The sequence below is a fragment of the Apis florea genome, unplaced genomic scaffold (genome assembly GCF_048593485.1).
Source record: "Apis florea isolate Af1SG1 unplaced genomic scaffold, ASM4859348v1 contig_3375_pilon, whole genome shotgun sequence".
In the NCBI taxonomy this organism is placed as follows: Eukaryota; Metazoa; Arthropoda; class Insecta; order Hymenoptera; family Apidae; genus Apis; species Apis florea.
This window is the reverse complement of record NW_028256748.1, coordinates 38,693-59,484: the sequence shown is the minus strand read 5'-3', so window position 1 is coordinate 59,484 and position 20,792 is coordinate 38,693. Positions and strand designations below refer to the sequence as shown.

The window sequence follows — 20,792 nt, the reverse complement described above, 5'->3', positions numbered from 1 at the left end:
TTCCTCTCTCTCTCTCTCTCTCTCTCTCTCTCTCTCTCTCTCTCTCTCTTTCTCTCTTCGTGTTTCGTTCTTTATTTTATTTTCTCTCTTTCCCAGTTCAATTTCTCAAAAGTTAGGCGGCCAACTTTTTTCTCGTCGACCGATCTTTTTAATTTCCCTCGATGATCCCAAGGAACACGAGCGATTCATTCTTATTCCACGTGTGTAATTTTCAGCTCGAAAATTTAATAGCTGTCCAGAGAATCGAAGAGTGCAACGAGATGTACCCGTTTCACTCGTCTCTCTTTTCGAGAACGGCTCGTGACAATATTGAATTCGAAAGAAGGAAATCCACCTCCCTTCTCGAGCCACTCTCCTCGGGAGAGCTACTTCCTTGTAATTCAACGGGTATTGGCTTAAAAAGTATCCAAGGATACTTACTCGTCGATCACTCGAACGACTTTATGTAACGTGTTCGAGCGAAATCGATGCCTCTAATGTCGACGAACGAATCGTATCGATCCACCGGCGGAAGATCATACAACCTATGTAATTTCCTTCCATATTTTATTCACGAATTCAACCGTGCCTTACTTCGAACTTCTCCCTCAAGTTCGAACCTTGCTTTCGGAACTTCTCGAAAATAACAAATATTTTCCACCCGAGCGATGTGGAGAGATACTTTATGAAAGTGTTCGAACCAGTAGAATAGAGGAGCGAAACTTTTCTAACACGGGGATATAAGTTCGATCGAGTGGCTTCCATTTTGTCGTCGTTTAACGAACACGCGATTCACTTACCAGGCCGATCCTTCGTACCAAAGAGACAATGACCCAGAAGCGATTGTGCGCTGCTTCCCAATGAAACTTGGAACTTTCTCAAAGCGAGACGCGAGAGGCATAAATCTCATCGGAACATCGGGGTCCATACGCGAGATATAAAGGATGTGCTCGTTGTGGAAACGAGATCGAACGAAGAATCCTTTCAAGAGTGGGCGCGCTAAATAAATATGATTGGAGTTCGATCCACGAGAGGATCATCTCCTCGTTCCATTCTATGGAACGATATGGAAACTCTTAATTCCGAAATGTGGTTTCTACGAAAATGGTTTAAATTGTCACGCTGTGAAGATTGATTTGAAACAGGAGAAGCGTCAAGAAACGAAACGAATTCGTGTTATAGTCCGATAAATGGAACAAGTGGAGTAGGACTTCGTTATCGCGTTTGCATTGCAATTGTTCCTTCTTTGGACGTGATACTGGAAAGCGTTTATCGATCCGCGAGATAGTGCGAGAAACGAAATCAAATCAGACGGTGAACAGAGAGTGGAGGGGAAAGTTACGTATCAGTTAGATGATTTATTCAGTGAAATGGAGAAGAATAAATGGGTAATAATTTCGTTTTTTGATTCTTTCTCTGATTGAAATATAATTAACATAGTGTTATTATCAAAAGAATATTCATCATCCTTTTATTATTGATTCTATTCTATTAAAAACTTCTTAATATTAATCAAACATTATATGATTAATATTCTTTTTTCTAGAAATCAAATAATACATTCAAGATTCAATCTGAAGTTGATTAATTTGGTTTATATCGTAAATTGCTTGCAATAATAAAAGATTATAAGTATTAAAATAAATTTTCAATCAAAACAAACATCTTTCCTTGATAAAATTTTAAATTCTAGAAACAATACAAAGAAACTTTCTTCAAGATATAAAGGATGCTTCTTAGAGCAAAGAACTGAATACATATCATGGTAGAAGTTCAGCCAGACTCGTAAGGGTGAAAAGCTTATTATGTTTGTACAAGGTGTGGATTCTCTCCATAAGAGGTTTAATTGGAACCTACCCATCATTCGTAGCAGGCAACCTTTAAGGTCTCCTTATAGCCAGATACATGGATGATACTATTCCTGGCATTTGAATTGTTGACATTGCTCCACCCCCTATCGAATAATCGAACCCTCTACACATTGCCCGTATAACACGTGTAAACATGTGTTGAATTAGTTTTAACCACGATTCGTATAACAGCGTTGAATGAAACTTTCTTTCCTTGCTTCAGGTTAGAATTAACAGATTCGGATTAACGAACGAACGAACCGCTTGCCTCTGGAGAAATATTTAAACAGATGGGCTGGTTTAAAACGTTTCAATTCAATCCTGTTTCATCGTTTTAGACTGTTTTGATTTAACGAGTTTTTGTTTGCCAGAATTTAACATCGAGGTATATAATTATTTTAACTTACTTTTCCACGGTTAAAAAATAAAATAAAATTAGATTCATTTTATACAAATACATTTAGAGATATTTAGTTGAATATTTAAACGTGGAAGAGTATTACGAGAGAATGAATTAAAAGTTTTAATTTTAAAACTTAAGGGATTCTAACGTCCTGTTAGATGGTGATTTTCTATTCCATTAAAGAGATGCAAATCCACCACCTTTTAACCTGACCTCTGATATTACGGAATCTAAGGCCTACTAAGTAGCCTTTCCGACAAATTCGCCACTCACGAATCCAACCCGCTAGAAACGAACGCTTCTTTTTATCTTTTCATTACGAAGTGCCGACAAAGTCTCTCCTCGTTCTCATACAAACCCCTATAATTTGCAACACACCTTTTTGCATGCACGAAAAAATTCTCCTTTCCTCTTTCACTATCAATGCCGAAACACGGTCAATCGATAAATTTCTCTCAAAAGATTTCTTTCCTTTATTCGATTCGTATTCTCGACGATATCTATTCAAAATTATAACACTACAAACGTTATCCCAACGTTGTTACCGAAGATATCAAAATTTATAAATCTCTATAAGAATAGTTCCGGCCATCTTTTATCGTTTACCATCCGTATACCCCATTGGAAAACACAAGCGGCTCCCATAGTGGATGTAATACCAGAAATCCATCGTTGGCAATTTTTCTTCATTTCTGAGCTGCGTATTAACGGGGCAATGAGTCAATTTTACAGCAGCCTACGTGACATTTGAAAATACCTCACCCTTCTCTCTCCGTGATCCAACAGCTATGATCCTCCACCACTTTGACCTATATACCCAGCGGCCTTATCGGGGTTATGACGACCTCACGATGATGTCATCGTCCCACTGACGTCACCACCACTCCCTTACGTGACCATTGAGAACAACCTCGTTTCTATATTCCCTCGCACCCTCCCTCTCCTCTTCTCGTTCATCGTCTCGCCCTTCACAACTTCTCCGCTCTCTGTATCTCTTCCGAAAGCTTTAATGGCCGTGTCCTGTCTCATTCATGCGGATATTCCTTCGGACAACGAGCGTGACCCAGTTTCCGGGATATTCGTATATCGAGGATAAACCGTGTCGATACGATCGATTCGCAATTCTTGAAAGGATCCGTCTGCTACCGTTCGACTCGATCATCTCTTTCTATCCTCGATGAAATTTCTCGGCTATTTGGACACTTCTGATATTGATTTTTCTTCTCCTTTTTCAAATATTATTTCTTTTTTTTTTTTTTTCTTTCGTTTTTGTTTACTGGATTATTAGTATTGGGTGAGATAGGAAAGAGGTTGGGTAATCGTTCGACGAATGAAATAGAATTTCAAGACGATCCTTGTGTTAATCCTTTAGAATAATATTTTGATTTATTAAAGCAATCGCCTTGATGAATCTCCGCGTGACTTCTTCTCAGACTATCGTTGAATTTCCGCCAAGTTCAGTGAGACAGCAATTTTTACAATTTTATTATCAATAGATACGTATTGAACTTCAAAAAAGATTTGAAATAATATTTTTTTATTACAGTTTAATTATTAAAAGTTGGTGGAATAATAATCGAATGAAAGATTAAGTTTGTTGAAATATTACGAATCATATCCTTTCGCAACATTTTCGCCTTTTTCGCTTTCGTTGCACGAACGGCGTCGTAAAAAACAGCTTTTCACAAAACCCTATATACCTTATATAACAGTTGTTTTTACACCATAGAGACGCCGTAGCAAACGTTTCACTTATCAATCGAGATTTAAATGATTTACACGATTACAGCCAGATTCGAAGCTACCGTAGAAAAACGATCTATTAGAACTTTCCTTCACTTCCCTCTCCTCTCTCTTATCGTGAAAATTATATTGACTCGTTAAAATTGTACGGGCCTTTTAAGGAAGATGCTGAAAGTGCACCACTTGGCTTAACTAACCGGCCAACGAGTAAGTCGTAAACCGTGACCCGAGTACAATCGTTAGTTACAGTTACGATCAGGTTGAATCGGTTGTTTCACTTTAGAATAGAATGTAAAATCGGCAATGTTCACGGTCCCTTGTTGCTTGCTTGTTCCTCCTGCTCGTGAAAACACTCTGTTAAATACGATTGCAACAGATATACCGCGTTGCCTATTAAGTAGTAAATTCGAGCATTCGCCGGACCAATTGCATCCGCGGTTAATCGATCGATAACAAGTACATTTGCGAATTCCATTTCCAAGTCTATGTTTTCCATACGGAGAAACTACTTTAGGAAGGAAGATAATGAAAAGGAATTCAGAATATGCAAACAAACAGTTTCACCATAGTTTTCTCCTACTGTGGTAATTCTCTTTTTATTTATCGAGCACTTGAAAAAACTCGATAAAGATTTATATTCAACTGTAACCGAGAGTGTTTACCATGTAATAAAATGCATGCAGTTCGCCTGTGTTGAATGATATAACTTTCTTTCCTTAGAGTCTTGGATATATATTTACCAACGTTTCAATAAGATTTACATATTTTTTGAAAAAATGCAAATAATCAAAATCGATAATAATGCATATAATTTCGTGAAACTTTAAGAGTTTGCATATACAGTTCTGCGCATATATTTCTAAAATTATATTTTTAAAAAAAACATACGAGAAATCGATATCTTCGAATGTTTACGAAAATATATTTTAATCCTTTCAAATATATTTATCCAAATAACCGATCCCCCCGATAAAATGTATAAAACGATACGAAACGCGAAATTTTTCGGATCTCAAGCTGTGAGCAACGCGATATTTTACTAAATTGAGTTTTACTTCAATGCGAAATAATAACACGTTTCGTTTACGTATACGTATCGATAAATTGCTCTTTTTTTCTTGAGATAATCCCTTATTTCGGAACGAACATGCTCGGTTATGGCTCGTAAGTAACTACGCTCTTTTCTCTAACTGATGGTTCGTTCTAGAGCTTTATCGTCCATAGTGTTGAACAGAAGTGAAGGTAAGAAAGAGAGATGAAAAGGAAGAAAGAAAATGATAAAAGGCAACGCCCTTGGCGCCGGAACATCGATAAATGTCGCTCTCGAACGGATCTGTTCAAATAAAACGCGAAACTGGGTTGGTCGTTAGCGACTCGTGGCTTGTTTCCTCATTAACTTGACTTGCAATTAAAAGATCCTGACGAACTTAGGCGACAGCCCTGAATCCTGATGCAAAGCTCGGAAAGCTCCCATAAATAAAATGATCGATTGTCCAATTCTAATGAGATCCCCAAATTATTAATTATAATCAAATAATTTGTAATAAATGGAAATTTAAAAAAAATGGAAAAATATAATATTAATTATTAAGAGTGTTTCTAATGAGCGTTCTGATAACGAAGGCAACACACATTAAAATGCCAAGATAATTAATCATTTGTGATATCGTAAACACATTATTCGAGACACCTTCACTGAAATAAACAGCTGAATGATTATAATTGGTATTCATAAGCGGCGACTAATGAATGTTAATTAATTTCACGCGAGCATGTTGCAAGGTGTCGTAATTATCGATTATGTTATATCTGTACAGGTGTTGGACAAAATTTTGTTAAGCGAAAAATTAATTAATTAACGACGCCAGCAAGTATTAAGTGATAATCATGTTTATATTGTGGGAGCTCGAATGTGGAAAATATATCCAAAGTTGAAGTTCCTGTTATTTATCGGGACGAGTAATACTTGTACAAGTTAACTACATCTCTATGAAACGTAATATTACACATATGTGATGATTAATTTCGATTGCTCGATTACTCTTCAATTTAAATATAACTTAATTTAAGTGTAACAAATGGGGAAAGGCATGCAATCAATTTTCCCCATTCGATCATTTTGCGTCAAGTAACATTACGATATTTCTTGCTCTTGATCAACAGGTATACGCCGTTAACCCAGTTAAATATCCAATCAATTAAATCAATTACTTCATTACACAAGTACTCGACCAACTTTCACCTGAGCCTCGATGAAATTTAATTTCGATAGTCTGCTGTGCGACTATCGGTGCCCAAGTGTCCAAAGACTTCCGTCGCGAAAGCTTTCCGCCGGAAACGGTTACGCTATCGTGTCACAATTGGCGTCGTTATTTTAATCTGTTCGGGAAACGATTTTAATATCTCTCCTATCTCAATTTACGGTCGGATGAAAGGTCATTTTCTGGACAGGAAGTTTCTCATATGATGATTTGAAGCGCGTGATAGAATCTCATTTCGTACCGCGAACACGATGTGCCGCTTTTGTGTGTGGAAAGCTTATGCGTTAACAAGATTTAGATCACCGCATAATCCATGTATAATAGCCGTTGATCTAGATCGACCAGTCCCGAGCAAACTATTCAGCATTGCTGATTACAAGATGTTCATTGCTGTTATCGAGCTAATATATTCACTATGGGAATCGTGAAGACCCGATAAATTGATTGATTGAGAAAATTGGAAAGCATTTCTGGCATATTATGATATAATAAATAAGTAAAAAAGATTTTAAAAATTACCAAGCCTTTTGAATAATTTAGTTTGTATGAAAAGAATTTTGATAAGAATTATACGTATTATTTGATGAATATTTTTATGATCATTTTTGATTCTTAAATGATCTCTTAAATCTCAATGGTACGATCTTGATTTTTGAATAAAATTTTCAAATAATTTCCAAGTAATTTCTTTGTGATTTTTATATCATTATATCAGAGATAGTATCAGAGAGTTTTCCACAAACTCGAAATGACGAGCTATATATTTTTCTCCAATAATAAATTTGTTTTATAATTAATATGTCGGATCAGAGATTTGATAATTTAATGTTATATTTAAATTATACATGAAATACAATATATGCTTCTACGATAGGCTTTTCAGAGTTAATGACTAATTAAATTAAGTGACATCGATCCGGTTGCGTAATAAACAGCTTGTAATTTCGAAATAGATTCTCTTAAATAATGGACTTACCGTATTTATCATACCTTATCGTTGGTGATTATTTTTTGATTGAGAACTTCATCCTAAATTAAAATTAAAACAACTCTTTCATTGGATATTGCCAATTTGATTATAATTGTGTTCAACGTTTAAAATAAATTTAAAATATTATTATCACTAAGATAGTGAATCTTTGTTTCAGGACATTGATTACGAGGGATTTCGTAAATTTCTAGACACCTATCTCGAAGTGACAACCCCTGACGAACTGTCACGACATCTTTTTTTGTCGTTCGTTAAAAAGGTGCCACGAGGAGTCGATGGGAAAGCTTTTAAGGTAGGATATTCTTCCGTATAATTTTTCTAAAGATTTTTCTATTTAAAAAGGAAGAAAATTAATAATAACTTTCAACTGTTGTTATCAATATTTGTTATCAATATTCATTCCACGTATTCGATCAAATTTTTCACGCTGATTTTTGAATTAAATATTCGAAGATTTATCAGAGATAGGAATCTTTGCATCAGGAAATGGCCGTGCTTTCGTCGACAACCGCTTGTGCCGCCATTACGTCTCACACAACGTCCAGCAGCAATGTGAACAGCACAGGTCTACCTGGTGGAACATCGTCGGAGGGTGGACACGGTTCCTCTTTGGCTGACAAAATTCACGGTCTCACAGAGAAATTGCAGGCGTTGGGACATCATAGAACGGACAGTGAAGTCTCCACCAGAGCACGCACAGGTAATTAAAATTTTATTTTTGATAAGGGTAAAATTATATTTCAAAATCAATTTTTGAAAACTTTTTGACAGAGAGGAAACTATTATTATTTTAATTACTTGCTCGCTTAATCCGTGAAACGACGAAGGAAAAGTCTATTTAGAATGTCCTTCGATGATAAATTTAGGTCTTTGATAAAGATATTTACAGTGTAAACGCGATACACTTACACGTAAACGCATTGAATCATCTTTCATCGGTACGAGTTTACAACGATATTATGCAATATTAACTTACTCTAAAGAGAAAACAATGAAACGTTTGCACTAACTGGTTGTTTCTCACGAGATACGAAAGGATCAGACAATAGATATTTGTAATACATTTCACTGTCTATATAAGAGACAATTCCAAGAGAACTACGTAACGCACACTATACGCACATATCCCCTGAATATTATTTTATCCTTACAAATGCTCGACGTAATACTACGGATGACGTTGAAAAATATAGAATATAAATCATTGAAAAAATTGATTTAAACTTCAATAATACGCATATTCTGCATAGATGTCTCACAATCGGAAGATTGAATAGTTTATCAGATCAAATAATTTATAGTCTTCGATAATTTAGAATAAATAAATTTTACCATTGTATAATTTAAAAAATCATATAATATTTTAAAAAAAATAATGTTCCAGCGTACAATATTCGTCAATTATCTTTCATTCGTCTCATTCGTCATTCTAATAACAAGTGATAAATTCCACGATCGAACATTTTTGATATTGTCACGAACGAATAACATTACAGAGACGAGTTTCGAAACGAAAGCGAAAAAGTCGATCGATCATAGAAAGTGGATTACCGTGAATGATTACTGATTTCATTCGTTGATGTAATCTCACCATTGATCAGATCAATTTTCCATTTTACGATACCAATCTGAAGATCGAAAAGAAGATTTAGTTGCCCAATGGCGATATTAAACGATAATCTGAGCTTTGAAGAAAAAAATAAAGAGTTGCACAAAACGTGCGATTTCATTGTGCGGTCTTTTGTTAAGTTTTGTTCAGTTGTTCACCGATACGTTTCTTTGTAAAATTGTAAAAGCGTAAACAAAAAAAGAGGAGAAGTGGAGAACGCGAGAAAAATTAAATCAATGATACATTTTTCTTTGTGCGCGGTGTACAAGGATGGATCCTGAAAAATCTCACTTTGACCACATTTCTCTTTGATTACCGAATTGCTCTGTGAATGAATATTATAAATTAAAAAAGTAAATGTATCATGTATCGTTGCTAATACGTATATAGCGTAATAAACGTGTTTGTTAAAAATTTTAACAATCCAACGAGGAGTGACGCCTATTTTTTTTTTTTTTTTTTTGAAAGTTGAGATCAAAACATTAGAACGCACGATAAAAATTAGGAATATAGAAAATTTAAGATAAAGTAAATAAAATAAATCAAAAATTTTTTATTTTTCTTTTACTTCTAATACATTAATTATACAACGAATATATTTTCATAACAATCATATCCTCTAAATATTCTTCCCATCGAATCGAAAACAATACAGATTTAAAATCGAAACCACCACGAGTCACAAATGGAACAGTAATATAATAGAAAGAATAATTTAACGCATTAATATTACGGACGATAATATCGATAATTCTGCTGCCTGTCTACCAAACGTTGAGCATTGGGGGAAAATCAACGCTTACACGCGTATCGAATGTCGGTCTATCCTCTGCTTGTTTTATCTGATTGATCGGATCAGAGGAACAGAAAGCGATAAACTTGCCACGATCGTCCATTAAACGTTCTTTTCCCTGCCATTAAATCGAGAATCTGCTCGTGATATATCAGTAGCCCCCATAATCCTACTCTCTCTCTCGAGTCATCCGATCACGTCAATAATACTAATATTCTCCCTTGTGTTCCATCGACGGGCTTCAAGGAAGCGTTCATCCTATATTGACGATACAACAGCACACGTCGTACAGCTGCCATGACGTGATAGAGAAAAAGAGCACGGACAGCAGCCCGAGCCATAGCCAAATGTCGCGGAATTCGTCCAGGAAGTCGAACAATTCGCTCCTCATCAACAACGGGAAATTAGAAGGTAGGTCAAGCTTGATATTAACGATACCGTCAACCAATTTGCTCCCGTTGAAATGCAACGGGATTACGTCTCTCTCTGATAGACCGTTTGCTCCATTTTCACTTACTTTTTTTTTTTTTTCTTTCGCCTTTGACGATGCGTTTGGTGTCGCGATAAATTAGAAAAAATATTTTGGTAGTGGAAGACGTAGAAAAGAAGTGGGAAAAGCGGAAAAGTAGAAAACGAGTGGAAAATAGCACGATGTAAATAAAATTGTTTTGTTAAATCAATAATAAGTAAGTAATATAAAAATTCTGTCAGAATTATACTGCGGATACTTTCTTCAAAAGTAATTTTAAAATATTTTTTAAAACGTCTCGTTTTAGATAGTGAATTGAATTTTAATTTTTAACTTTTGATTACTTTCAATTTTAAGGAACGCTTTTATGTTCGTTTATCTCCACTACTTCATCGATCTAAAATCGAGAAACGGTATTAAAGTTCATGAACGACGATGAACATGAAACTCGCATTTGAGCACAAGGCAGAAATTTACGTGCAAGGCAAATAAGATGGTTTAACTCGAGCGCGATGTTATAACTTGTGTTTCGCATTTCGAATGGAATTCGCAAGGTTCCGTCTGAAGGAGCATAATGGAACGGAATAGTGGATAAATATCCGATTCCAAAGAGGAATAATTCCGCGCCTATGGGCAATCTCGAGTTAAACGACACAATATCGCGAGATGATCTTATCTCATTCTTTCTTTCTCTCCATGATCGTAAGATTCTTTACGATGAGCCGTGACATATAGGTTGGCAAACAAATCGATGCCATAAAAGCTGCCCGACACCGTAAAACTCGTAAGGACTTAAGATGGTCGTGCCCATGGTAGCTCGATGATGCTATAATTCATTTCTCTCCGCGTTATTCGCGCAAGATGCGTGCAAAAAACTCTTGACGCACGTCCGATCTTACGTTACTTGGTAAAAAATTATTTTTCTCCACACAGCTTACTTGTCTTCTCCCTTCCTCGTCGTGATATCGATTTTGCTTCCAAAACTATTTCCGAAGAGGTAACGATTTTTCTTAAGATTTTAATATTATTAAGAGATATTAAGAGAATTTTAAGAAAAACCAAAACCAAAAGTCTCTCCTGACTTAAATCAATAAGGCGGTTCCAAATACGAGAATAACTAAGTCAGCGTAGAATTGCAGGTAAATCAGGTAAATCAAAGATTCGAAAGCGGAAGACTTACGATCAAAGGAAATCTCACCACGACCTACATACAAACTCGAAGGATTTCCTCCTCTTCCGAGAATAATATCGTTCGAATCCTCGTGTTAAAGACACGTGATAAAGCCGCAGAACGGAGCATTATTATCGCTCGACGTGGAGTTTCAATTTAAGGGAGTGGAGGTGATTTCCATACTGATGGAACCGTCTCTGGGCCAGAGAAATTTGTGTATCGGGCCGAAAATATCGGGAGCGCAATATTCTACGGGGATCAAGCTAAGGAAACGTTGAAACGGAGCAGCGACACGAGAATACCCTTTGCCTGGTGGAAAAATTTATGTGCGTTCCGAGAATGGAACGGAATCTCCTTTGCCTGGGAAGTCTGGGTTACGCTTGATATGATAAGGAAAGGTTTCATTCCGTACACCCACCGATTTTTACGCTGATGCATTATTCACGGGAATAGTACGATCGTTGAATGCGGTTGGATTGTAACTCTCGACCGGAAGTATACTTCTTCGGCGAATAATATTGAAAAAAACGAAAAAAAAATGGAAAGAAAAAAAAAAAATAGAGGCAAGATTTTTCGATTCTGAGAAGTTTTGTGAGGATATTTACATGCGCAATTGTTGTGATCAGAAATTGAATAGGATAGAGGAAAAATGTTCAATATTGATTGGTTGATTAGTTAGAGTAAAATGAACTTTGGAGGATGAATGGCGAAATTTCTTTCTTCGAAATTTTTATTTCTATAATACAATATTTCAAACACTTTTAGATTATTATAATAAAATTTTATTTATTTTGTTTGATATAACGATCATATTGATTAATACATAATCTCGCTTTTATCTATGATTTTTTCGTTCTTAATAATTGAAATTCGTATTCCAATAATATGAATTACTTAATCGATATGACTAATTAATTAGAACTAATTAATTAAAATTAAAGTTTCGTATAAATGGAATTATATAAATAAAATTCTGTAAAATTCCCCCGTTACGTAGATGAAAGGATCTATTAAAAAACTCAGGTAATGTTGGGATGACCTTTAATGCGTGGGGAAATATTTAGCAGAATTTGACGCGTGATTTTGACGAGTTAGATTAAATCTTCGCGACTTCCTAGTTCCATATAAACCGCGTAAATATCCATTTTAAAATGACAGCATGATCTTTGCAAAATGTCACGAAACAGTCCGTGAAAATTCTAGATCAACTGTTTGCGGAGTTGTCTCGAGAGAGGAAAACGTGGAAATCTCAAAGGCGATATTTTTGAAACATGAAAAGAGTTGAGGGAACGGAGACATCAAACGATGTGTTCTTGCCTCGGTTTAAACGGTTTGTCACCTCCTTCCTTGATCAGAAAGGTCAATCTCGTTTAAAAAATCTTTCACAGAAAGATCGAAGAAAATACGTAGCACGGTATAAACAACCGTTTCTAATGCAAAATTAAAATAATCGTTCATTTTAATCAAAAATGTTCTACACGCTTTGAAACTTTCACAATGGAATTTTCCATATTTGCTACTTAATCTTCCATTAATAACTATTCCTTCTAGATAATTATCCAATTGGCAAGAGCACAGAATTATGTAAACTTTTATTAAGGATACGAATTTTAGATTTTTATAATTCCTATTTCAATGCACAACAAAATATCTAAACCGTATATCTTTTATTTTACGCCGCGCTTTTAATTAATTTCTTTATCTGAAATTTTGCCGTTCTAGCTCTCCATTTCAACTTCCTTCTCGCCATTTAATTGTCCCGCTACTCGCCGATGAGTTTGCGTACTCGTTCGATCCCCGAAATAACGCGAACCGGTATCATCCGGTATAAATAACGTCAAGCATAAGCGTCGAGACTCGTCTCGACTTCAATCTCTCTCGATATACTTTCTCAGTATCTCTCGAGTCACGCGGGAAGCAACAAGTGTCATCTTCATATTTCCCGCCCTATGATAATCGTTAATAATTGATATTATTCACGATTGCACAGTTTTCGCGTTTTTTTTTTTTTCGTCTGTGAAATTACGTTGCTCGTTAAGTATATAAGATTGTTGACGAAATGATGTTGAAGAACGATCAAATACGTTTACCGGATATTCCTGGTGCGTTGCTGAAGGAAGGTGAGTGAAAAAGAGGAACTTTTTAGAGGAAATGTGAGATTGGTTTTACAATTTAAACGAATAGTGGTTTTCTTTTTTTTAAATATTCAATGAATTGAATCACAAACTTTATTAATATCAATATGACGTGATATACAATTGTACGATACGTATAGAAGATAACAGCATGTTTTTCGAATATTTCACATTCTTCACTTTCAATCATCAATGAAAATTTTACAAGTAAATATCTTTCAAAATTTCTTGTCGCTTTTTTTTGTAGATAACTCGAAAGATCATTCTTATAACTACACTAAACGATCTTATACAATCTTTTCGTCGATCATAACCGAAAACTAATCAATAGGAAATTCTGTTTAAATAGAATGTTTCTCGATATATATATATATATATAACGAAAATTGAATATCATAAATATCCAGGTTGACATAAAATACACTTGCGTCGTCGACACTCGCCGCGACTGGTCAATATTCAAACTGAAACATTCAAGGCCTTTTATCAAATGAAAATGACATCACCACCGAAGAACATCCTATTTTTTTTATTTTTTTTTTCGATCGAAAAACCATTTCGATCGTAGAGGATGGTGTCGGATTAATCGCCGCGGGAAACAATGCACGTGGTGAATTGATTGTATGATTCTATTCATACGGCGAAATGAAATCGGAAATAACGAATAAGTTAGCCCCCATCCGGTTATTCATTACAACTGTGATCGTAGCGGCGAAGCAATCAATCGTGTCATCCGGCGAGCATCGATGGTTTCAATTAAATTAATTGTTCGCAGTGATCCTCCAGTTGCTCGATGGAATAAATTGAAGCCAAGTTCTCGAAACGAACCTGCTCCTCGATGATCGATGAAATTTTCTTTCATCCTTAGGTTCGTTGTTCGAACGAATAATTATGGAATCTGCATCCCCTTTTATCATTATTTCAAACGCGCCAACTTCACGTTGCATCGTTTCGTTCGATGAAAATATTCGAAATATTTAATAGCAATGCCAATATTTGTCGTTTGAATAGGAAAGTGGTATATTAAGTGCTATGTACTTTTCCATCCTCTGTCCAAAATCAACTATCACCTTTATTGACGGAATTCGATGGATACCATATTCGTGCTGTTTAATTTTCTTTGTTTATCTTGTTGCTATCTTGAGTGCAAATGTTCGAAAGAGCATTTCCAATTTATCGATGATATATCTCTTCTAAGGATGCGAATAAAACTCTCACTCAACATGCATTTTACATATTTTTCGCAAGTAGACATCATCTTGGAAATTATCATTGGACAATCTCTCTTAACGTAGTTTCCACTTGCGAAAAATACTCTGTCAAGAGTAAGTCTCGATCCTTTTTACTCGTGAAGATAAAAGAGACAAGATCGGGAAAAGGAAGCATGAAAATGCGACGAAGTTACAACGACCGATACGCACGATCCTTTCTCGACGATCAAGGGGAGGAAAGGATTTTTCCACGAGAAGTTTCTTAGAGGCACGAATCAGTTTTCGTGCGTCATTGGAAATCGCGGCATAGCCATCGAAAAATCACGGACGAGGCAAAATGGACCGCAGGAGAGTAATAGAATAGTCGGTGAATTTGTTTCAACGTTGTTGCGCGTACTAAAGATAAATCGTTCGCGATCGATCGACCGGCTTTATTTCCCTCGTGACCATCCGCTTTTCTCCATCTTTTTTTTTTCTTTCTTCCTTTCTTTTTTTCCTCTCTACTCTCTTGCGCATTTCAGGTGCCCGCGTTACGTGCAGATTCGTAAAATCACGAGAGGGAATTACAGGGAGAAGCTATCGTTTTCGAAGCTTTGTCTCGTCTTCGACTCGATGCTATTTTTATCAGGAACGTAGAAATCACATTTTATTTTGATGTTTCGCGGAATCATCTTCGATGTCTTCATTTTCTGTTCCGATTGGACTCGAAGGAGTATAATTCGAAATCGTAGATCAATATCAGAGTTTTTCTATTTTTCGTTGGAACAAAGTAAGATATAAATCTGATCTAATTGTAACGTCTCTATTGCCAGTCGAGGATTAAGATATTTGTTCCAAGCTACGTTATCAAGGCAATTTGGAATCATGAATATTCAAATATATTCATTCGGAAACTATTTGTTAAATAGTTCAGAAAACATTCTGTTATATTCTTTCTCATAATTTCATTATAATAATCAATTTGCAAAGATCTACCTTACCTGTAAGTTTTCTCTTCAGTTATAATATGGTACTGTTGTTATAAATCGAGAAAATATTGCAAGAAGGTAACAATGAAATATCTTCCAATATCTTCGCGAGAAACGCGTAATCGAAAGAAACGTTTGTTACGTCCCCGATCATTTGGATGGAGAAATTGTTTACGCGTCGCTTGAAATTACACGGTGAAACGTGAAATTTCTGCTTACAAATTTCGTTCCAAGAATATTCGTCGCGACAAGATCATCTATCTACGAACAGGCATGCACGTGCAACGTTCGATCGTTATAATTAGAGCACTCGTAGTGTACACGCATCGATACTTGGCTCCTAAATCTCTCTGTGCGAAGCAACAGGTTCTCCTTGTAGAGGCTCTTAGACGTCGCTGACGAAACTGTTTCGTTCTAGTCTAAAAATAATTTTTTCGATCATTTAAACGTCGCCAATACACGGCAACAATTATATCGCTGAAAAACTAATGAGAGAAATTTATCACGAGAATTTGTATAATAATTGTTCAAATTCTAGCCTAGTCGTGTGAAAATTAACGTCAAAATTATAACGTCAATTTCTAAGTAATATTTTTTTTATCTTTATACGTGGAGCGCGCACGAGTGATGACACATTGCGATTTCGTAGTAATGATGTGATATTATTCGATATACTTATATATTTATAGTACACGTGTATATTGGGACACGACCTATGTATTAGGAATTTAAACGTGCATTTTCTTAATACATTCTAATTATAAATGCATGTATATATGGATCTTGAATTCATTACGTATAAAATTTTTTAATATTATTGGAAATAGAAAAATTCCGCTATCTCTTTTCCTAGGTTATATTTTTCTGGTATAAAATCAAAATTTCTGAGATTTATAATTTTATATCAGAAAAATATAATTGAAAAAGAAGTGGTATTTGGTGAATTTTTTCTTGTATTCTTGAAATATCGTGACATAGACAAAAAATTTTTTTATTAAATTTCACAATTACAATAATAAGAATATGATCTAAAAGTAGCATATCATATAAAAATATATATTATCTAATATTTTATTTATCTATTTTATAATTATTTTACATAATTATCTCTTTATATTGTTATATTCATTGCTTTTTTATTCATTTTTTTTTTTTATTATAAAATTTAATTATAAAACTTAATATATTTATGTATTTATATATATAAAGTATATATGTAACAGAATAGATACAGATTTGTGAAATATAGACAAACAAAAAAAGATAAAAATATACACAGAATTTGATAATACATACAAATAAGAAACATAATAGAAACATAAATAAAGTATATTTTGTCTCTATGTTAGACAAAGAAAAAAAATTGAAAAATTTAATACTAGTGGCGCCATCTCGCGGATGGACGCTGGAAGCTTCGACTTGCTACGCGGGTTACAGAACATGCAAGGAGGTATTCGTGGCGTCATAAACAAAGAAAGCGATATTGTGCGAAAAGGACAGAGAAGAAGCGCAACTGTGCGCATGCGCAGTAAAACTTTTTAATATATCGAAAACATTACATCGAAAATTAATTAATTACTAGTTTCTTACACAAAATTTTTTCACTTTTAAGATCATATCTCAAAGTTAGAACTTCAAACAAGTTTCTCATATAAATTTTAACAAGATTTTCTTTCTAATTAATTATTTATTAATTATTAAAGCGTCATGTACGCACTGACGCAACCGACGTTCGATGCATTTTTCGCTAATTTCACATTATTATAAAGGTTATTTATAAATATGAATATATATATCAGAAACGTTGTTTCTTCCGCTACATTCACATATAATTTTTATTCACAATTTTGTTCTCGTTTGAACGAATAAATCGATTGTTTGTTGCTAGGTTATAGATCAATAATTTACGATTGAAACATTCTCTATGATAAACATCTGATAAATAATTATTTGAAAAAAAATTTTTGTTAAAATTAATATGAGAAATTTGCTTGAACTTCTAGCCTTGAGATACAACCTTAAAAATATAGAAATTTTTAATATAAAAGTAATAATTAATTAATTTTCAATGTAGTCATCCCGATATATTAGAAAATTTTACTGCGCATGTCCAAAATCAAATGAAAAATTTGCAATTTGCGATAGTAGTGACAAACAATCGATTTATTCGTTCAAACGAGAACAAAATTGTGAATAAAAATTATATGTGAATGTAGCGGAAGAAACAACGTTTCTGATGTATATATTCATATTTATAAATAACCTTTATAATAATGTGAAATTAGCGAAAAATGCATCGAACGTCGGTTGCGTCAGTGCGTACATGACGCTTTAATAATTAATAAATAATTAATTAGAAAGAAAATCTTGTTAAAATTTATATGAGAAACTTGTTTGAAGTTCTAACTTTGAGATATGATCTTAAAAGTGAAAAAATTTTGTGTAAGAAACTAGTAATTAATTAATTTTCGATGTAATGTTTTCGATATATTAAAAAGTTTTACTGCGCATGCGCACAGTTGCGCTTCTTCTCTGTCCTTTTCGCACAATATCGCTTTCTTTGTTTATGACGTCACGAATACCTCCTTGCATGTTCTGTAACCCGCGTAGCAAGTCGAAGCTTCCAGCGTCCATCCGCGAGATGGCGCCACTAGTATTAAATTTTTCTATTTACTATTTTGTTTCGGTAAAGTGTATTCTATCAATTATTAGTATTATAAGAAGAAAAATTTTATTTGAAAAATAAAATTTATTTAAAAAAAATGATAGTAATAAAAGAGTTAAAGTAAAGAAATAAATTATAGATTTCGTGATAGATTTTAAAGTGATAATTAAAAAATATATTTAAAATCGATCAAAATTTTTAACTTCATTTATTATCTTTCAATTTTTAGAAATGAGACATCTCGTTAGAAAGCAAAGCACAATAGACGTCCACTCGGTTAAAGTCAGTCTCAAGGATATCGTGTGCTATCTTTCTCTTTTAGAGGCTGGCAGACCAGAAGATAAATTAGAGTGTAAGTAATCGTTTCTTTCGTATCAATCAAAGTTAATTACATTTTATGAGGGCAAACCTTGAATATTTTCGTTCTGAGTTCATGAACAACTTCTTCTCATTAAGGCGTTGTTATATTTTATTGTGAATCATAATTCGATAAAAGAAAATTTTATCATTAATATTTCGAATATTTAAACAATGTATTCCGAACTTTTTAAACATTCAGATTCAGACGTCCAACATATGTAGCATCAATTGTTTCTTCAGAAGACTGATTCGCTATCTACGTTCGCATACAATGCACTTGAACTTGCATATCTATTGCAACTTGTTGCACGTTTCTTCCTTTTTTCCAGTCATGTTCCGGCTATATGATACAGATGGAAACGGCGTTCTTGATACCAATGTAAGTAAAATGAGAAAAAATTTAATTTTTTCTTTTTTCTGGAGCACAACATAATTTTAACTTTTAATTATTAATAAATTCGATAGTTCGATTAATTTCATTGGAATTTCAAAGCAAAGATAAAATTGTAAAATTTTGATATGAATATGAAACAAAAATTTAGTGAATTTTATTATTTAATTTAAATATTATATTTTATATCATTTATTATTTATTATTATTCTGTATATGAATATAATTAGTCAATTTTTAATTTTTCTTTTTATTTATAAAATTCTCCAATAATCCTCTCTCAATCTTGAAAGGAAAAATTACAGATTTTATATCATAAAGAACCATACATCATACTGAATATTTAATCGATCGATTAATCATAGATACGTCTATCAATATAATTATTATATTGATAAATTTGTCAACAAATTGAAATAGATTGATTTGAAAATGCTTTATCTATTGTAACCAAAATTTTAATATCATAACATTACTATTTATTTTTAGGAAATGGACTGCATTGTCAATCAAATGATGAATGTCGCCGAGTATCTCGGATGGGATGTCACGGAATTGAAACCGGTGAATTGAAAATAATAATTTAATAATATTATGATATATAATAATAATAATAATTTAATAATTAAATAATAATTTAATCATTAATAACTTTCTTTTCCAATAACTAGCTTCATGATAATTTCATTTCTATTATATCTGAAAATAATTCTTTTTCGTTATAATAAATAAACTAATTATTTGCTAAAATTCGAGCATTGAATAAATATATTTATAATCGTGTATGCATTCATAGTCAAATAAAAAAATGTTTGTAAGAAATATATATAAAATTTAAAGTTTCTTTGTTTATAGAGAGCAAAAAAATGGGAAATTGATGAACGATATCTAAATGTAAGTTCTCTCAATATTTATAGATACTGCAAGACATGATGATAGAAATAGATTATGATGCGGATGGTACAGTGTCTTTAGAAGAATGGAAAAGAGGTGGTCTTACAACGATACCTTTATTGGTTCTTTTGGGCTTGGATTCTCACGTAAAGGAAGATGGTAACCATCTCTGGAGGCTAAAACACTTTAGCAAACCCGCTTATTGCAATCTCTGTCTAAATATGTTAGTCGGTCTCGGAAAGAAGGGTCTTTGCTGTGTTTGTAAGTATTATCAGAAATTCTTTGATGTCGCATTGTTCTTTTTTTTTTTTTTTTGCATTGTGTTTTGTTAAGAAAAATTTTTATCCGATAATTTTCTTATATATATATATATTTTTTTTTCTTTCTCCTTTTTCTTTTTTTTTCTTTTTTCTTTTTTGTACTTTTTAATAATCCGTAAAAAAAAATAATTTTATAAAATATATATTCTTTTTATTATTATATATATTGAAATGATATCGAAAAGAAAGAAAAAAATAATTCAATACCTTGAATACCAATAATTCTTTTCATTTGCATGGAAATACGAAACAAACGAATTATTTTCTTTTATACAGTCTGCAAGTACACAGTCCATGAAAGGTGTGTTCAAAGGGCGCCAGCTTCTTGTATTGCCACCTACGTTAAAAGTAAAAAAACGTCCCAGACAATGGCGCATCATTGGGTCGAAGGAAATTGTCACGGAAAATGCTTCAAATGTAAAAAAACTATTAAAAGTTATAATGGGATCACGGGTTTACACTGTAGATGGTGTCAAATAACAGTAAGTAATTTTTCTTTTATAATTATTATATTTTTTCATCGAATCAGATTTAAAAAAGAAATAATAAAGTATGAACTATATTAATCTCAGAACAAAA

The 20,792-nt window shown here is 33.5% G+C and overlaps 1 protein-coding gene across 2 annotated transcripts in view; it reads left to right on the top strand.

The window, feature by feature from the left end:
- Dgk (diacyl glycerol kinase 1) overlaps window positions 1–20,792 on the top strand; it is an 82,359-nt gene that overhangs the window by 57,408 nt on the left and 4,159 nt on the right. For both annotated transcript variants that reach the window (XM_086912304.1, XM_086912303.1), the window contains exons 4-11: window positions 7,385–7,519; window positions 7,711–7,927; window positions 9,876–10,040; window positions 18,478–18,600; window positions 18,938–18,987; window positions 19,489–19,563; window positions 19,917–20,154; window positions 20,490–20,695. In XM_086912304.1, coding sequence (XP_086768430.1) covers window positions 7,385–7,519; window positions 7,711–7,927; window positions 9,876–10,040; window positions 18,478–18,600; window positions 18,938–18,987; window positions 19,489–19,563; window positions 19,917–20,154; window positions 20,490–20,695 — 1,209 coding nt within the window. The remainder of the gene's footprint in view (window positions 1–7,384; window positions 7,520–7,710; window positions 7,928–9,875; window positions 10,041–18,477; window positions 18,601–18,937; window positions 18,988–19,488; window positions 19,564–19,916; window positions 20,155–20,489; window positions 20,696–20,792) is intronic.